General features: G+C 52.9%; 1 protein-coding gene across 5 annotated transcripts in view; it reads right to left on the bottom strand.

Annotated features, from left to right (window-relative positions):
- PLXNA2 (plexin A2) overlaps positions 1-15160 on the bottom strand; it is a 210937-nt gene that overhangs the window by 168266 nt on the left and 27511 nt on the right. For 4 of the 5 annotated variants that reach the window (XM_036441956.2, XM_036441957.2, XM_036441959.2 and 1 more), the window contains exon 3: positions 12326-12508. In XM_036441956.2, the coding sequence (XP_036297849.2) occupies positions 12326-12508 (183 nt within the window). Of the gene's footprint in view, positions 1-5332; positions 5501-12325; positions 12509-15160 lie in introns of those variants that run through there. The other variant, XM_036441962.2, reaches the window with a different exon arrangement.

A 15160-nucleotide genomic window follows, 5' to 3' on the forward strand; every position in this document is an offset into this window, starting at 1 on the left:
CTCTAAGCTTCCAAGTTGGGGGAGTAACTTAGCCAGGGTCTCATCCTTAACCAATACTCGTAGTAAAATTAGGACTTGAACTCATACCATTGTCTCCTCGCAATGACTTAAACATATGAAGGGGGGGGGGGGGAGGATCAATAAATGATGATTTGGAGGAAAAATTATTTCCAGTCTGCAGGTCAAAGAGCAGGGACTAATGCATGCCTTATGCCAATTGGTGTGTATTATTCTTCCAAGTGATGAAGTGGTGGGAGGGGGGTGGCCACCACATGTGCCATTGGGAAAGTGTTAGAGAACCTTGTGTGCACGGGGACACTGGATTCCTCAAATTGGGGGTAAATGGGGGGGGGGGGGGCGAGTCTCCAACACTGAACTGGGGGCCTGATAATAAAAGACTGGGCTCCCCAGTCAACAAATGCTGCCCATTTGCTTAGAGAAGCATCTCGCCCTGAGAGAGATCTCATCCTTCCCACCAGGTGTAGCGCAGGCTCTTTCATGCTCCAGGCCAACCTGTGCTCTGTGGCCCACGGAGCCCTCTGGGAGGGGGGTCCTTGGAATCACAGTTGTGAGCAGGGGTCTTGCCGAATCATCTACCCAGGATGGAGGCCTCAATGGGCTCAGCCCCGTTCAACCAACCTCAGGGCGTAAAGAGATGCTCCTCTCTCCTGAGTTGGCGCATTGCCACCTTAAAGTCTGAGAAAGCAGCTGCCCAAGCAACTGCATCTCGTCTATTAGGTGTAGCTGGCTAGCGTCAGGTTAGATCAGTGGTCGGCAAACTCATTAGTCAACAAAGCCAAATATCAACAGTACAACAACGATTGACATTTCTTTAGAGAGCCACATTTTTTAAAATATATTTTTATTGATTTTTTACAGAGAGGAAGGGAGATAGAGAGCTAGAAACATCGACCAGCTGCCTCCTGTACACCCCCCACCGGGGATGTGCCCGCAACATGTCCTTGACCGGAATCGAACCTGGGACCTTTCAGTCTCCAGACCGACGCTCTACCACTGAGCCAAACCGGCTTCGGCAAGAGAGCCACATTTTTTAAACTTAAAACATTTTCTAACGCCACTTCTTCAACATAGACTCACCCAGGCCGTGGTGTTTTGTGGAAGGGCCACGCTCAAGGGGCCAAAGAGCTGCCTGTGGCTCGCGAGCCGCAGTTTGCCGACCACGTGGTTAGACTCAAGAGAGCCCTCCCTTCCTGGCGGTGATATGCCCGAGGCCTGACCATGAGCGGCCAGCACTGGCTCTGGCCTAACGGATCCTAAAGACTTTAAAGAGCATGAGAGATGCCTAATTGCTGCCCCCAGCCCTGGCCAGGCGGGAGCCTTCCCTCCAGCCTCACCTTTGCTCGCTGGTATTTTAGCGAAGGCCCGATACCGGGAGAGAATGCATAATTTCCACACTGTTCCTGGCAAACCCCAGGTGCGCCCCATTAGCGGTGTCCCGAGGATGCCATTTTCTATCAGGAAAAAGACGCAAGCCTTGTCCTAGCGCTTAGCTCAGGGCCCTATTAATAGCCATCCTAATTATATGGCTGAAAATTTAATTCATCGCAATGATTAGTGTCAGAATCAGAGGCATCAGGCATCAATATTGATGGAGTTGCGTAAGCCCATAAACAGAGAACAAGCATTCCTGCTCTTCTCCCCCCCAACCCCCCACGCGGCTTGCTGTTAACTATTGCATTAATGTCTCTTCCCATCCTGCCAGGCGAAAACGACTCCACTGCTCCGTGTCCCCCCTCCTCGGCCCCGCCAGCTCTGAATGGGTATGACTGGCACACAAAGGATCCCAGACAGGCGTCTTTGAAGAAGAGCCCTAGGCCTCCGGGGGATGCTCGGGCGATGGGGCAGGCCCCACGCTTGACACAGCAGCTTCTGGCCTCGTCAGCAGCGCCCCTTTGTCTCCCTTTCAGAAGGCTCTGGGCAGACAATGCTGCCTGGAGAAAGGGGAGTCAGCTGGGACCGTGTGTGGCACAAAAGGCTGCCACCCCATCCATTGTGGCCTGGGCCGAGATGGGTGGGGAGGTGGGGGGAGGAGGCCCGAGGGGAGCGACACAAGGCAGCGTGTGCCAGGTGACAGCTGCCGTGTCCTGGGTTTCCAGGGCATCTTTGCTGGGAAGAGCACCGAGCGTGAGCCCGTCTACTCTTCTCTCGGCATCTTCTGGCAGCTCCCTATAAGGGCACACGGGGGGTTGTGGATGGATAAACAGAATCTTCGAGAAGGCCAATGGAACGCTAAGCACAGGTCTGGGGTCAGAAAGATCTGGATTCAAATCCCAGCTCTTCACTCAGGAGCAATGGGACTCTGGCAAGTTATCTAAAGTTGAGCTCGGTTTGCTCATCTGGGAAATGGGCAAAATAGTAATCCTTCTCTTATAAGCACAATGAGAGGTGTTACGGAACAAAAACCAAACTACTTACCCCAGGGTTTTAGCACAGAGGAAGTACTTAATTTAAAAAATATATATATTTAATTGATTTTTTTACAAAAAGGAAGAGAGATGGATAGAGAGTTAGAAACTTCGATGAGAGAGAATCATTGATCAGCTGCCTCTTGCACGCCTCCTACTGGGGATGTGCCCACAACCAAGGTACATGCCCCTGACCAGAATCGAATCTGGGACCCTTCAGTTCGCATGCCGATGCTCTATCCACTGAGCCAAACTGTTTTCGGCGGAAGTGCTTACTTTGTAATAGACCCCTCATGTCCCCCCAAAAGTGGCATGCCTAGAGAGAGAGAGAACTACCATGAACGGCTTGAGATTCCCAAATCAATGTTAGGATTTGCCAGAACTTTTCAGTCCCAAAGCAAGGGTTTTGTGGTTCAATAGGCCTTTTTGCTGGCCAGGCTCTAACACAATTCCTGATGCATGTGGGTGAGGGTTCAGGGAGGGCTGGTCACCCCAGAGCCAGGCTGCCCGGCCATGGCTGGGATAAGACGCTAATGAGACTCTTGCCCTAGATAGGGAGATCCCAGGACCGATTTTAGGTCCCGCTTAGGGAATGCTCGCATGCCAGGGAGAGGCAGAGGTTAGTCTGATGATTCCTACATAGGAGCGTTCTTCCCTATGATGGTGAGAGAAGGGCCCAAAACATGGCCATCTGAAGACCCGGATTTTAGTCCTGCTCCTGCTGCTAAGCATCGCAGCGATTCTGTGCAGATCACTTAGCCTTTCTGGGCCTCAGCGTCTTACCCAAAACATAGAAGACACATCTCAACTGCCTAAAGCCTGTAGGCTGGACCGCTCTCTGAGGTCCTTTCTAGTTACAAAATCAGAGAAAGATTCTGATAGAGATAGAGTCCCCTTCCTCTACAGTTGGGGGGAGGGGAGGTCTCAAACCCTCTTCAGGGTCCCAGCTCCATGGCCTCTCTCCCTTCCTTGCATGTGTGCTCTCACCCACCGTGACAGTAAAGCGTGAGAATTCCAGATTTGTTACTACCCCCCGTGGGGACATCCAACTAGGGCAGTAGCCGCTGAAACAGAAAACCAGAATGTGTTATCCAAGCGCTGGCTGATTGAGACAAGGCCAGAGGCACCAGCTTCTATGTTCGGCTGCACCTTGCAGCCCAGAACCCTTCCTGGAAGCTGAGACCAGGAGAGGGACAGAATCCCAGACCTTAGCTGACCCTCCCACCTGCACCTCTGCACTTGCTTCTCTGGGCAGAAGAACACGTGATGACAAGAAGCAAAGAGACATTCAAGTACCAGTAGCTGCAAGCTTTCAGCTCTGCCACCTCGGGACTCTGCAAGTGTGTGCTGGGCCCAACTCCACCTGAAATATATTTGTAGCTCTGGTTCCAGTTCCCACATGTTCTTCCCCTTATTTCCCCTGCAGCCCCGAAGAAGTCCACAATCCGAGTTTCGGTATGAGTGTGTGCAACAGAGCGGAGAACTATCCCAACCCTTCCTGTCCATTCAGAACGCCGTGGGATTAATGGCGTCACAGAAACCCAGGGAGTCTGGCCGGGCTCTCGGAAGAAAAGCACGACAATGGTGTAGGAGGGGCAGGAGCAATCCAAGCGAGAGTCATGCTCGTGGTGAGAGAGCTAACAGCAGCAATGCCTGCTCTTGACAAAGCACCGACCATGCACCAGCCTCTGCGGTAGCCTCGCACCTCCCCTGTCTGATGTGCATAGCAAGCTCACAAGGCAGCCCAGCTGAGGAAACGGATGTCCCCCAAGATCACACCGTTACCTGGGACAGACCTAGCTGTGCGGCGCTAGGACATTCTGGTTGCCTTGGGAGTGTGCAAAGGGCACGGAAGGGCCCTGTTTTCCTCTGTCTGTAAAGTCACAGGAGCAAACCGCCACTTCCCCAACCCTTCCCTGGGGTGGGGCCAGCACGTATCGGGGGAGGGCTGGGGGGAGGGCTCGGCAAGCTCTCCCTGGTGACCGAGGCAGCTGGTGCCAGCGTCCAGCAGGAGTAGATTAGTTCGGCTCAGCTGCTCTAGTCTCCGCAGTACTTTTTCCCATGACTCAGGGCTCGGGGCAGGGGGCAGGGTTCTCTTCCTCCATCTGACCTTGCAAGCATGTCACTGCAAAGGCAGCTGATATGACAGCTCCACTTCCCCAGGGAGCCAGCGGAGAGTGGGCTTTGGGGGCGGGGGGGGGGGGGGACAACTCAAAGATGCTAGTGATAATCATGAAAAGCACTTTTGTGCTTGCTTTCGTTTAGTTCTTACAATAACCATGCAAAGTGTTCGTTACTGCCCACTCCACAGGAGGAAAATACACAGGCTCGCGAGTTAAGGAGCCAACAGCAGCGATATTTAAGTTCCTGTCCACTCTTCACACGAGTTAGTTCCTTCTGCTCTATGTTCCCCACTAGCGCTGATTATTTTCTAAGCATACTGTAGGTTTATGGGTGGTTGTTGTTTTTTTTGTCTGTCTTGCCACATTAAGATATACTCTTCATTAGAAAAGGCAGTTTTGACTGTTTTGCTCACTACTTAATCCCAACAAATGGCACTTAGTAGGTGTTCAATAAATTTGTCTAAAAATTTGCCCAATAAACTTGCATTCCATAATGAATAATTTCATTACAGTCTCATGAGGCAGGTAGTGTAATTGTCCTCCTTTTACACCTGAGGACACTGAATCTGAGAGGCCCCCCCAGCTAGGAGGTCTGAGTGAGGAAATCGATTCCTACTGCGAGGCAGAGGACTGGACTCCTGGTCTTCCCAGGTCCCTTCCAGCCCTGCTCCACAGGCAGGTGGGTGAGGCTCACTGGCCTGAAAGGATGTGCAGCTATGTGGCTGGTGTTTTCCTGAAGCTGAGCGCCTGTAACATTAGCACCCTGGCCTCTTGGAAACTCCGCGCAGCCTATGTGGGTCACCTGGATCCCGTAAGCCCCCCCTCCCTCCCCCTGCCCTGCGATGCAGCTCTGAGCTCCAAGGGGCAAACTCTTGGATGAGAAGCAGCCTGCTGCGCACACAGCCTGATGCCTCCTACAGGGACTGTCCGAGATTGAGGCATAGGAAGAAGCTGCACAAAAAGGTACAAAAAATAATAATAATAAATGAGTCTTTGGTTTCTCCTGCTCAGCCCGGCCCTGGGAGATCAGGGCCTCCTCCCCCTGGGTTCAGCTGGGCTCTGCACAGAAACCCACACGCCATCTCTACACCTGTCACGTGGCGGGGGGTGGCCAGGAGGGGGGGGGGGTGGAGGGGGGGAGACTCTGTAAATACGCCTCCTTCCCTGTGCCAACCAAATGCTGCCTTTCCCAGCTTTCAGAAGACCAGTTCTCCGGACTCAAGAGGGCTATAAAACAACAAAACAAACAGCGAGTTTGGCGGCAGGAGTCTGGGCAGGGAGCCAGACTCATTCCTAGGGCTGCCGTGGTGAGTTTCCAGCCACCACCGGCCTCGGCCACGCAGGCTCCGGGGAAGGAGAGAGGGTGTCAGCCCCTGACCCCAGCTCCCGCAGCTCCCCCAGCCCCAGTCCTGCGGAGGTGCCAGGGAGTTAGGGCATCCAATCAGTAGTGCCAGGTCTTGGGAGAGCCAGGAGGTCTCTCCCAACGGTATAAATGCCCTCCCCTTTTCCCACCCCAGTCAACCCAGAGCCGCAGCCCTGGCTGTTTACAGGATCCAGGGTTCACGCTGAGAGACGGGAGTGAATCATTTCCACTCCGAGGAATGAGTGGCTATTGTTTGGTGGGGCTGGCACCGAGGGCAAGGCATGTTTCTCAGCATTGCATCCAACTCGGCCTGGTGTGTCTGCCAAGACAGCTCCACCCCAGGAGGGAGCCAAGTCAAAGGTTAGGCACTTCCCTGGGTGTTCTGGGAGGAAGTCTAATTGCCAATGTCAACATTGCCCGTGAAGGGGCCCTAGAACCCTAGGCGCGATGCTGAATGTGTCTGTGGCTCGGTTTTGCACATCTGTAAAATAGGGACGGGAGCCGCACTTATAGCAGTATTTGTGGAAGACGGAAAGGACCATGAAAAGGTAGCTTGTAAGTAAAAAATGTTATCGAGTAACTCCGGGGCCTGGGGCAGTTAGTTAATACTCAGGGGCTCTCCATGGATTCTTTCCAGAGCCTAAAACGCTACTACCAGAAGCTCACCCTGTTCCTGGCTTTGCTTAGCAAATTGGTGAGATCACAAAGAGAAGAATAGGACTGGGACGGCAGGGCTTCCTTCGGGCTGAGGACTGGAGACCTTGGGCTGGTAGGGCCCTTAGGGAAAGGCAGAAAGAATGCGCCTCAAGAATTCCACGGGCCTTTCTGCAGCTGGCTGTTAGCTCATGGGAAATAAGGTGGTGCCAAAGAGGCCACACCCCTCCCTACCTCCAACTGGAAAAAGGCTGTCTCTGTGGATTCTGGGAATGTCCAGGGGGCTGATGGGATAGAGGGGAGCGGTGGTCACCTGAGCCTTTGTACCTGCTTCCCTGCCTGGGTGAGGTAGATGCCACCTCCCCCCCCCCCCCCATATTATTATATTCTAGGGGTCTCAAGCAACGGTATAAATGCCCTCCCCTTTTCCCACCCCAGTCAACAATTCTGAGAGCACCTTCCCAGCCTCCTTCAAGTGTTAACCAGCAAACCCTTTTCCTGTTACGCAGTTCTCTAGCTCCCCTAATTCCTCATCCTACCACCACCCCCAACCCTCCTGCCTCCGCCTCCTCTTCCTCCTCCCTGTCCAGCATATCCAACACACAATACGTCCTTCCTTTGCAAACCAGCCATGTCCACTCTTGGTATCTAATCTGTGTACATAGGAGTCTAGCAAGGAGAAAGCCCCTCCCCAAATTTGACATTCATTTAATGAGCACCTCATGTGTGAGAGATTCTGGATCTGACAGTGGGGATGGCTGATATAAATGTGAAAGGAGGGTCCCTGCCCTGAAGGATCTGTGAATCTCAAGAGAGGTGGACACATGTGCAGCTGCTCCTGTGTCAGATGCTGTCACAGCAAAACTACGTGCCACGAGGGACCTGAGGAAGGCGCAGCTCAGATGCTCCAAGGGAAGTCCCGTCACCAGCCCTGGAGCAGCAGGCAAGTTTCCAGTGCAGGTTCCAGTGGGGACAGAAAGCGAGGAGCCAACCCACTTCCTGCTGCTAGGTAAGGCCCGGGGGCGGAGGAGGCCTGGACCGAGCCAGCCTTTCTAGCAGCTGCAGATGAAGAGAAGGAACCAGAAGGATTTTGGCCTGATAAGGACTCAGGGAGGGAATCCTTCCCCGCAGGTCCTGGTGGCTGCTGCCTTCTCAGTGGGCCCCTCCCTCCTCTGCCCCAGGGCCTGTGCTTGCACCTGGCTGCTCCCTTCATCCGGGGAAGTGGAATTAGATGAGGTTGTGGTTACCCCCTACAGGAGCTGTGCCCACTGCTCTTGCTCCATCTGCTTCCGTGCTCGCACCCACCACCTGTCCTCTGCCTACCACAGCCTGCTCTTAGCCAGGAGGATGCCATCGCAGTGATCCTGCCCAGAACAGCCTGCTGTCGCTCCCCTGACTCCTGCCAGGGTCTCCTGCCCTCATCACCTTGGCAAAGCCAATCCCTGTGGGTGCCAAGCACCTACTCCTGGACCCTGAGGGGCTTTCCATGACACTCACAGGCAAGCTCGAACCCAGCCGTGCCTTCAAAGCCCACCCCCAGGGGGCCTTGGCCTCCCTCTCTGCTCCTGCCTCTGCCACGGCCTGCCCACCCTGTCACCCACTCCCACCGGCGGAGCAGAGAAACACCGAGGACAGGATCACAAGGGTCATGTGGTCAGTGCAGGGGCCCCTCCACAGCTCCCCTGGTCCGTGACCATCCAGTCTCTGCTTGAATATTTCCGATGACTGGGAGCTCACTCCCTCTGGAGTCCACTCTTTCCGTTATGGGACAGTTTGGCCACCAGAAACCTCTTCCTTTTTTTGAGTGGAAAGCTAATCTACTGTCACTCCCACTCAGTGGCCCTGTCCCACCCTCTGGGGACACAGCAAATAGACCTAATTCGTCCTTCACAGCTTAATGATTGAGCATGCAGTTTGTGAAACTTAACGATCAAGGTTCAAACCCTGGGTCTGCCATTCACTGGCTATGGGGCACTGGCCGCATTTCCTGACCTGCCTTGGCCTCCATTTCCTCATCTATAAAACGGAGATAATAATAGCACCTACTCCATGGAGTTACATACAGACTGAGTTAGTAGATATATGCTCTTAGAATAGCACATGACACATGATGCTCAGTAAATGACAGTCTCTGAACAAAACAGTCTCCTTCTTTTCTCTTCCTCGCTTCTTAACATCCTTCTAACAGTATGTATAGGGCAAGACTTCCGCCTCCCGCCAGCTCTTGTTTATCTCACACTTTAGTGGGCTTAAGGCCCCCTTACAATGTTATCTCCAACATGGAGCCCCCACTTCTCATGACCTGGAAATTATCTTTCTGCCAATTGTCTTTTCTGCAAAGACTAATTAACTTTGCTTGCTTGTATCACACAGTTGGCTCCTGTCAACCTTGTGGTCAGTGAAAATCCCAAGATCCTTCTCACGTGCTTCTCTTAGGGGCTGGATTCTCTCGGCACTCTACCTCTGCTTTCCACTCCACCAAGTCCTCCAAGCTCCCCTGCGCACTCTATAGCACCCAAGGCCTAGAGTGCCCTTCTCTCAGGCCCCCAGCTCATCCGTGGACCTGTCTCGGTCTTTAACCAAAGCCTGGAGATGGTCCTCCCTGATAAGGCCTCCCAGGTTGGCCGCTCTATCGCAGAGGTGTTTCTGGAATGGTTCCATCTCAGTGGTGAAGCTTCACCTGTCTTCTTATCACCTGCAAGCACTGACCCTTGGCCTGGGCAAGCATTACTCATCTCCCATCTTGGCTTTGAAGATTTGCCCTTTTTCTTCCTGGTCCTTCTGCGTGTTTGTGGCTCAGAGGAAGTGGCCTCATGGTCATGCACTTGTCATGAGCCTCTGCTTCCCCTAAACTTCCCCTTTCGGGGACATCCTATTCCTGCGGGCTGCCGGGGATGAGGGCTGGGCAGGCTGGCAGATGCCTGCACAGGCTGGGAAAGGGTGCATAGTTCTGACACAGCCCGCTTCCCTCCCCTCCCTACACTCTTAGCTAGTAATTTATTTATTTTTTATTTTTCCTTCCTGTGTTGAAAGAGCTATGGGGCCTGGACCATGGTAAGGTTTCCTGGGGACATTCCACAAATTCATCACGGGCCATTTCTCTGGAGTGGGATGGGTGGGTAAGTGGGAGCCCAGCGGGAGCCGGGGTGTGAGTCCCAGGTGCCTCAGAGGAGTGTGGGTGGAAAGGAAGGGCGCGCTGCACGGAGGAGAAAGAGGGGTATTATGAGCTCATAGACAGTGTCAAAGAAAGGCAAAGCGAGGAGTGAGAAGGAGCCGCCAACTTGCAGGTTGGAACAAGCTGAGGGCAGGCATACTCCCAGCCTTGCCCTTGAACCTGCTGACTGGCCTCCATAACTACTTGTCCGCCAGGGTTTGGAGAACTTTGCTCGCTTGGGTGTGTGGCTTGGAAAGATGCCCCAAGCAGCCCCTGCTGTGCGCTTTGCAAGACACACAGACACATGGGAAGGTCAACACAGGGTCCCTTTGAGTCTGGCTAGGTCATTCTTTCACTCAGTCCTCATCTGTCCACCAGCAAACACTAACTCCTTAACTCAGATCGAAGACCCAAAAGAGTGGAGGCACTAGCCCCTGGCTGACCCTTGCACCAGTCTGCGCCCAAAGGTTGCTCCCAGCATCCATCCCTGGGCTCTGTGGCTGCTTCTTTAAGAAATGGTGTCAACCTGGGTGTCAAGTCAAGAAGCAACTTGTCCTAGTCTCTAGGCTTCGACAAGCCACTTTACTTCTCTGGGCCTCAGTTTCCCTGCTGAATCCTGAGAGTATTGGGCCAGGTGATCTCTAAGCTTCCTTAGAGGTCGGTTCTGTTTTTCAAAAACACTTTTCAGGGCTGTCCCATGTGTGACCACAGATGGGGGGAAATTAGGGAGAAAGAAGGAAATAAACATGAACAAAGCATGGCCCCTGTTTTCAATAAAACTTTCAAGAGGATAAGGGAGACGGAGCTACATGAGTGATCCAGAACCCTGTGGCTACTGCTGGCCCTAGGAGGTCCTTGGGAGGCTTAGAAAAAGGTGGTCTCTTTGGGCAGAGAGACTAGTAAAAGCAGCCCCTCTGGGAGAATGTTTATACCCGCAGGAACATGGCTGGGAGAGCTGAGGATGGACTTCAGCTCCCATAGGCCCCTTGACCCAAAGCCCCTTGCAAGGAGCAGTCTACCCAACCCTACAGGAAGCTGCTGGGCAGGGAAGCAGCCAGCTAAGGGGTCCAAGCTGAACCTTGTCTGGTGGAATACATCATTTTTATGCTTTTGTTGATTTTTTTTTTTTGAGAGAGAGGAGGGGAGGGGTATAGAGAGATAGAAACAACATTATCAATCAGCTGACTCCTGCACGCCCCCTACTGGGGTTGGAGCTTGCAACCCAGGCATGTGCTCTGACCAGGATTCGAACCATGACCTTCTGTTTTATGGGTCGACACTGAACCACACCGGCAGGAGGGACATATCACTGTTAAATCTTAATGGGATATCATAAGGCAATTCCTTTCTTTCTTCATTTTGGGAAAGCAGGGACCACACTCAGCCTCCCTTCCATGTGTCTAAAAGCCAAGCCAGGATCCACAGCCCCGGCAGAGGAGCGAGTATGGCACAGGGAAAGGTAGGAACTTCTGCCCAGAGCGAGAAAGGGTCAAAGGGTATTGTTCTCATGAGAACCACAAGAGGTCTGCGGGGTTCAGCACCTCCGCATACACCCACATACAGGCCGGTTGCTCTCACCTCCCCTAGCAGCAGATCAGATCAAGCAGGTCATGGAATTTCTTCCTCAGGCTCCCGCCCTGCACCCTCCTTCCCAAGTCACATCTCTCCCAGGCCCTAAATGGATTAGGAGGAAAGAACTACAGGGGTGCTGTCAACATCAAGAGGGGGTGGAGGGCATGGTGATGTTCCCCATGTGCCCTGATCCACAGGTGGGGTGGGGAGCTGGAGAAAGGTGGCAAGAAGGTAAGTTTAGGGAAAGGATTAGCTGGGACCGGAAAGAATGTGGCCGCAGCCGTAATCCACCTAATGAGCCAGACCGTGCTCGGTCTCCACACCCAAGCACCAGACAAGCAGCTACAAGCTTGCTGCACACACGGCCGCCCACACTGTTAGCCCAGACGGGCCGGGCCCGGCCCTCCCGCTGGCAGAGGTGCCCAGGGCAGGCAGAGGTTAAGATGTCTACTTCCTCCTGGAAGCTCAGGGCTCGGGGTGGGTGGGGGTGGAGGAATGGAAAAGACTCTGTCATTTTGGAGAGAGGAGAGACAGAAGGATGGCGTCTTACCAGGCACCATGTGCCCTCAGAGGGCAGCCCCACCACTTGCCCTGTTCTTAGAACCGAGACCCATCATCTGCTTCAACCAGATGCTCTGAACTCAACAAAAGACTTTTGGCCAGTACAATCAGCTCTCTGGGCTGTGGGGAGGAATCCATGATGTTGGCCGTTTATAATACAGAGAATCGAATGATCAGACCAGTTCTGCTCGGCTCGGAGATCAAGAGTGAAGTGTTTTTCTCCCTTAGGCAAACACACCTTCCTAGCTCCCTGAAGTGTGGGCAATATGAAATGTGCTTGCGTTTCCTACCCGCCCATTGACTAATGGCTGGGGAAACAGCTAGGAGATAAGCCACAAAAATAACTCCGCTCTCCGACCCCGTCTGCCAAGAAAATCAGAGTTGCCTGTTTGTTCAGGCTCCACCGACAGCGACCTCACAGGAGGGGCTCCCAGCAGAGGCGCCGAAGGACCGCGAGCTCCCCGTCTCCTACCTTTTTCAGCTTGCCGCTCTTGGTCCCCACGAACACCACACTGTAGCCGTTGTACACGTAGGAGGCCACGGATGTCATGCGGTCCCGGCTGGTGGTGTACAGGGTCAGGCCCTCCACCGGCGTGGACCCTCCGAGCGGCTGGTTGATGTCTAATCCACAGAAGTTGTCGTCGATGGGGACCGGCTGGAGGGAAGGGGAGGAAATGGGGGTGAACAACAGCAGAGTCACGGCCATCGGTCTATAGGTCACCCCCAACCCCCAGCCCTAGGTCCGGGCTTCGGCAAGGTGTGACACGGGAGCAGGGCCCTTACCCACGCTGCAAACAACACCTCACCAGTGGACCCACATGTCCCACAGTGGCGTCCAGTCATATCAGCCATCTTCCTCGCTCACCTGCAGTCACCCCTTCCCTTTCTATCAAGACATCCGGGTGTTTTGTAAGGCTGATGGCTTAAACTCACTTCCTGGTCATGTTAATGTCTCGGTGGACATGCCATTTTGGTGGTCTTTCTATTTAGACAGCAGTGGTTCGGTCTAGAGGCAACACCCCAGGATTTCTACCAGCCTGCAGAGGGTTTCTTGCTCATTTGGGATGCAACGCCTCCCTTTGGGCTTAAAGAATGTTAAGCCAACCATTTACTACTTTCTATACAGGGAATAATTAAAAAGGGTCATTTTTGTGTTGACCATAGAATTTTAATTTGAAAAACCTACTTCATCTGTATAAACCTCAGGTTCTTCATTTGTCAAACTACCTGCCCACCTTCCTGAGAGGATGACTGAAGAGCTAATGAAGTCATGCATGCAGGGGAGTCTGAAGTTATGCAATGAGTTCCACAGTACAGGTCTTCAGGCCTGTCCAGGTGACAGCATGCCTAGCACCAGACATGTGAAGGAGCTGGTGGTGCGCTTCTGTGTATCTTTTAGGAGAGATGAGGGCACTTTCATTTATTTTTCTATTTTCATTATTGACAGAGACTAAGTAGGACACTTTGGAAAGAAGGTCACCTTAAACCAATGAAAAACTAGTTGGACAGAAAGTAGGAAGCCCTGAGTTCTAGCCTTTGCTCTACTGCTTAGTACCTACACGTATCAACTTGGACCAGTGGCATCCTCGTGGGTTGTTGTTAAAGGCGGATGTTGAATTGATTATTTCTAAGATTGCATTCAGTTAAATAAATAAAAAGACTGTGTGCTTCCTGAGGACAGGGGCTGTCAAAGGGCCTGTGGTCTCTACTCAATGCCCATCCTGGGGTCCGGCCGTGACGGGCCCTCCAAAACGCCCCTGTGGATTGCACAGCTGGAATCGCGTGGGCAAAGGCCGCAGACTCCGGGCCAGCTAAGAGCCCCAACTCCTGTGACAGCTGCTTCTTCTGGGTCTGGAAAGGCATCCCAGAGGAGGAAGGAAATGACTGTTGTCGCATAGGGAAAAACCTGCAACCTGTTCCCTTCAACCTCCTCCTCTCACTCTTCCCCGGAAATAGCTGGCTGATGCATCACTGGTCAGCGGCCTCGGGTGCTTAAAATAACTGGGTTCGAAGCTAGGACATGTGCTTGCTAAATCAGGGTCTTCCTTCCATTCCCTCCTGAGAAACACAGGAACAGAGACTTGTGTTTTGGAGAGAATCGTGTTCCTTCTGTTGTTAGGAATGGTGGTGCTACGTGTGTGTGTGTGTGTGTGTGTGTGTGTGTGTGTGTGTGTGTACTCTTTAGGAGAGAACTAACTTTCAGGGTAAAGATAACCTTGAACTCTGTGAACTCTGGTAAGATGGATCCACCTCCATACCCCATGCCCTGCCCCAGCAGAGGGTTGAGCTACTGAGGAAGGCAGGAAATGGAGGAGGGGTATGCCAGAGCCAGCCCCTGAGGGTTGAGAGCACATCTCTACATTCAGTGACATCACACCGGTGGCATGAAATCAGCTATGGTGGGAGCATTCACACCATGGTCATTAGCAAATGCTTGTAGCCAAGGCTCCCACCACCTCCACCACTGCTGCCACAGCCTGCATAGAGCTGGTTGTTTAATATTTACCAGCACACCACGGGAGCCCAGGTGCAAAGTTCTTGTGCCTAGAAATGGAGCCATAGGAACAGCTACTACCTTTTACCTCTTCCACTTGTCTTTCTCATCCCCACCCTGCAGGCATCAGGGGCCCTGGAAAACTCGTAAGATCTAGATCGTAGTCCTGCCTCTAAGACCAACTAGCCACATGACCTTGATGTGTCACATGCCCGCTCTGGGCCTCAGTTTTCTCATCTGTGAGGTGAAAGGGGTAGACCAGCTAATCATCAACTTTCCTTTCAACTCTGAAAGTTCCTTGTCAAGATTTCGGTTTATTTCCCACTGTCTCCTGGGGCCGACGGAACTGCAGAGTCTACACACAGCCACAGTCCAAGCCAGCTTCTCAGAGATGACGACAGAAGCAAGTCTGCTGGTGATTGTGGGTTTCTCTGCAACCCTCCTGACTCTAGAATCTCCAGACCGTGAGGAAAATGGTTTATTCTGAGTCTAAACCCCTGGGGATGGCTGACTTTTCTCTCTGCCTGGCCTCTAAACTGTCAGATCCTCCCAAACACCCGATGTGCCTTCACTTCTGCTCAAAGGGTGAGATCTTGGAGTGTGGCTTTGTTTAAAGCAGCGTGGCTAGACAGAAATAACTTGGACTTGTGGGTAGGCAGTTAGACATGAGTGGGTAGGCAGTTAGACATGAGCAGAGCAAGGATGACAGCCAGGTACAGAAGGTCACCAGTGCAAAGAGCCCCAGGTGCCTCATAAAGGGCAAAACTGGGAAGACAAAGACCTGGTTCCCAGGGTAACCTTTGTCCCCTAGCA

The sequence above is a fragment of the Pipistrellus kuhlii genome, unplaced genomic scaffold (genome assembly GCF_014108245.1).
Source record: "Pipistrellus kuhlii isolate mPipKuh1 unplaced genomic scaffold, mPipKuh1.p scaffold_m20_p_18, whole genome shotgun sequence".
Lineage (NCBI taxonomy): Eukaryota > Metazoa > Chordata > Mammalia > Chiroptera > Vespertilionidae > Pipistrellus > Pipistrellus kuhlii.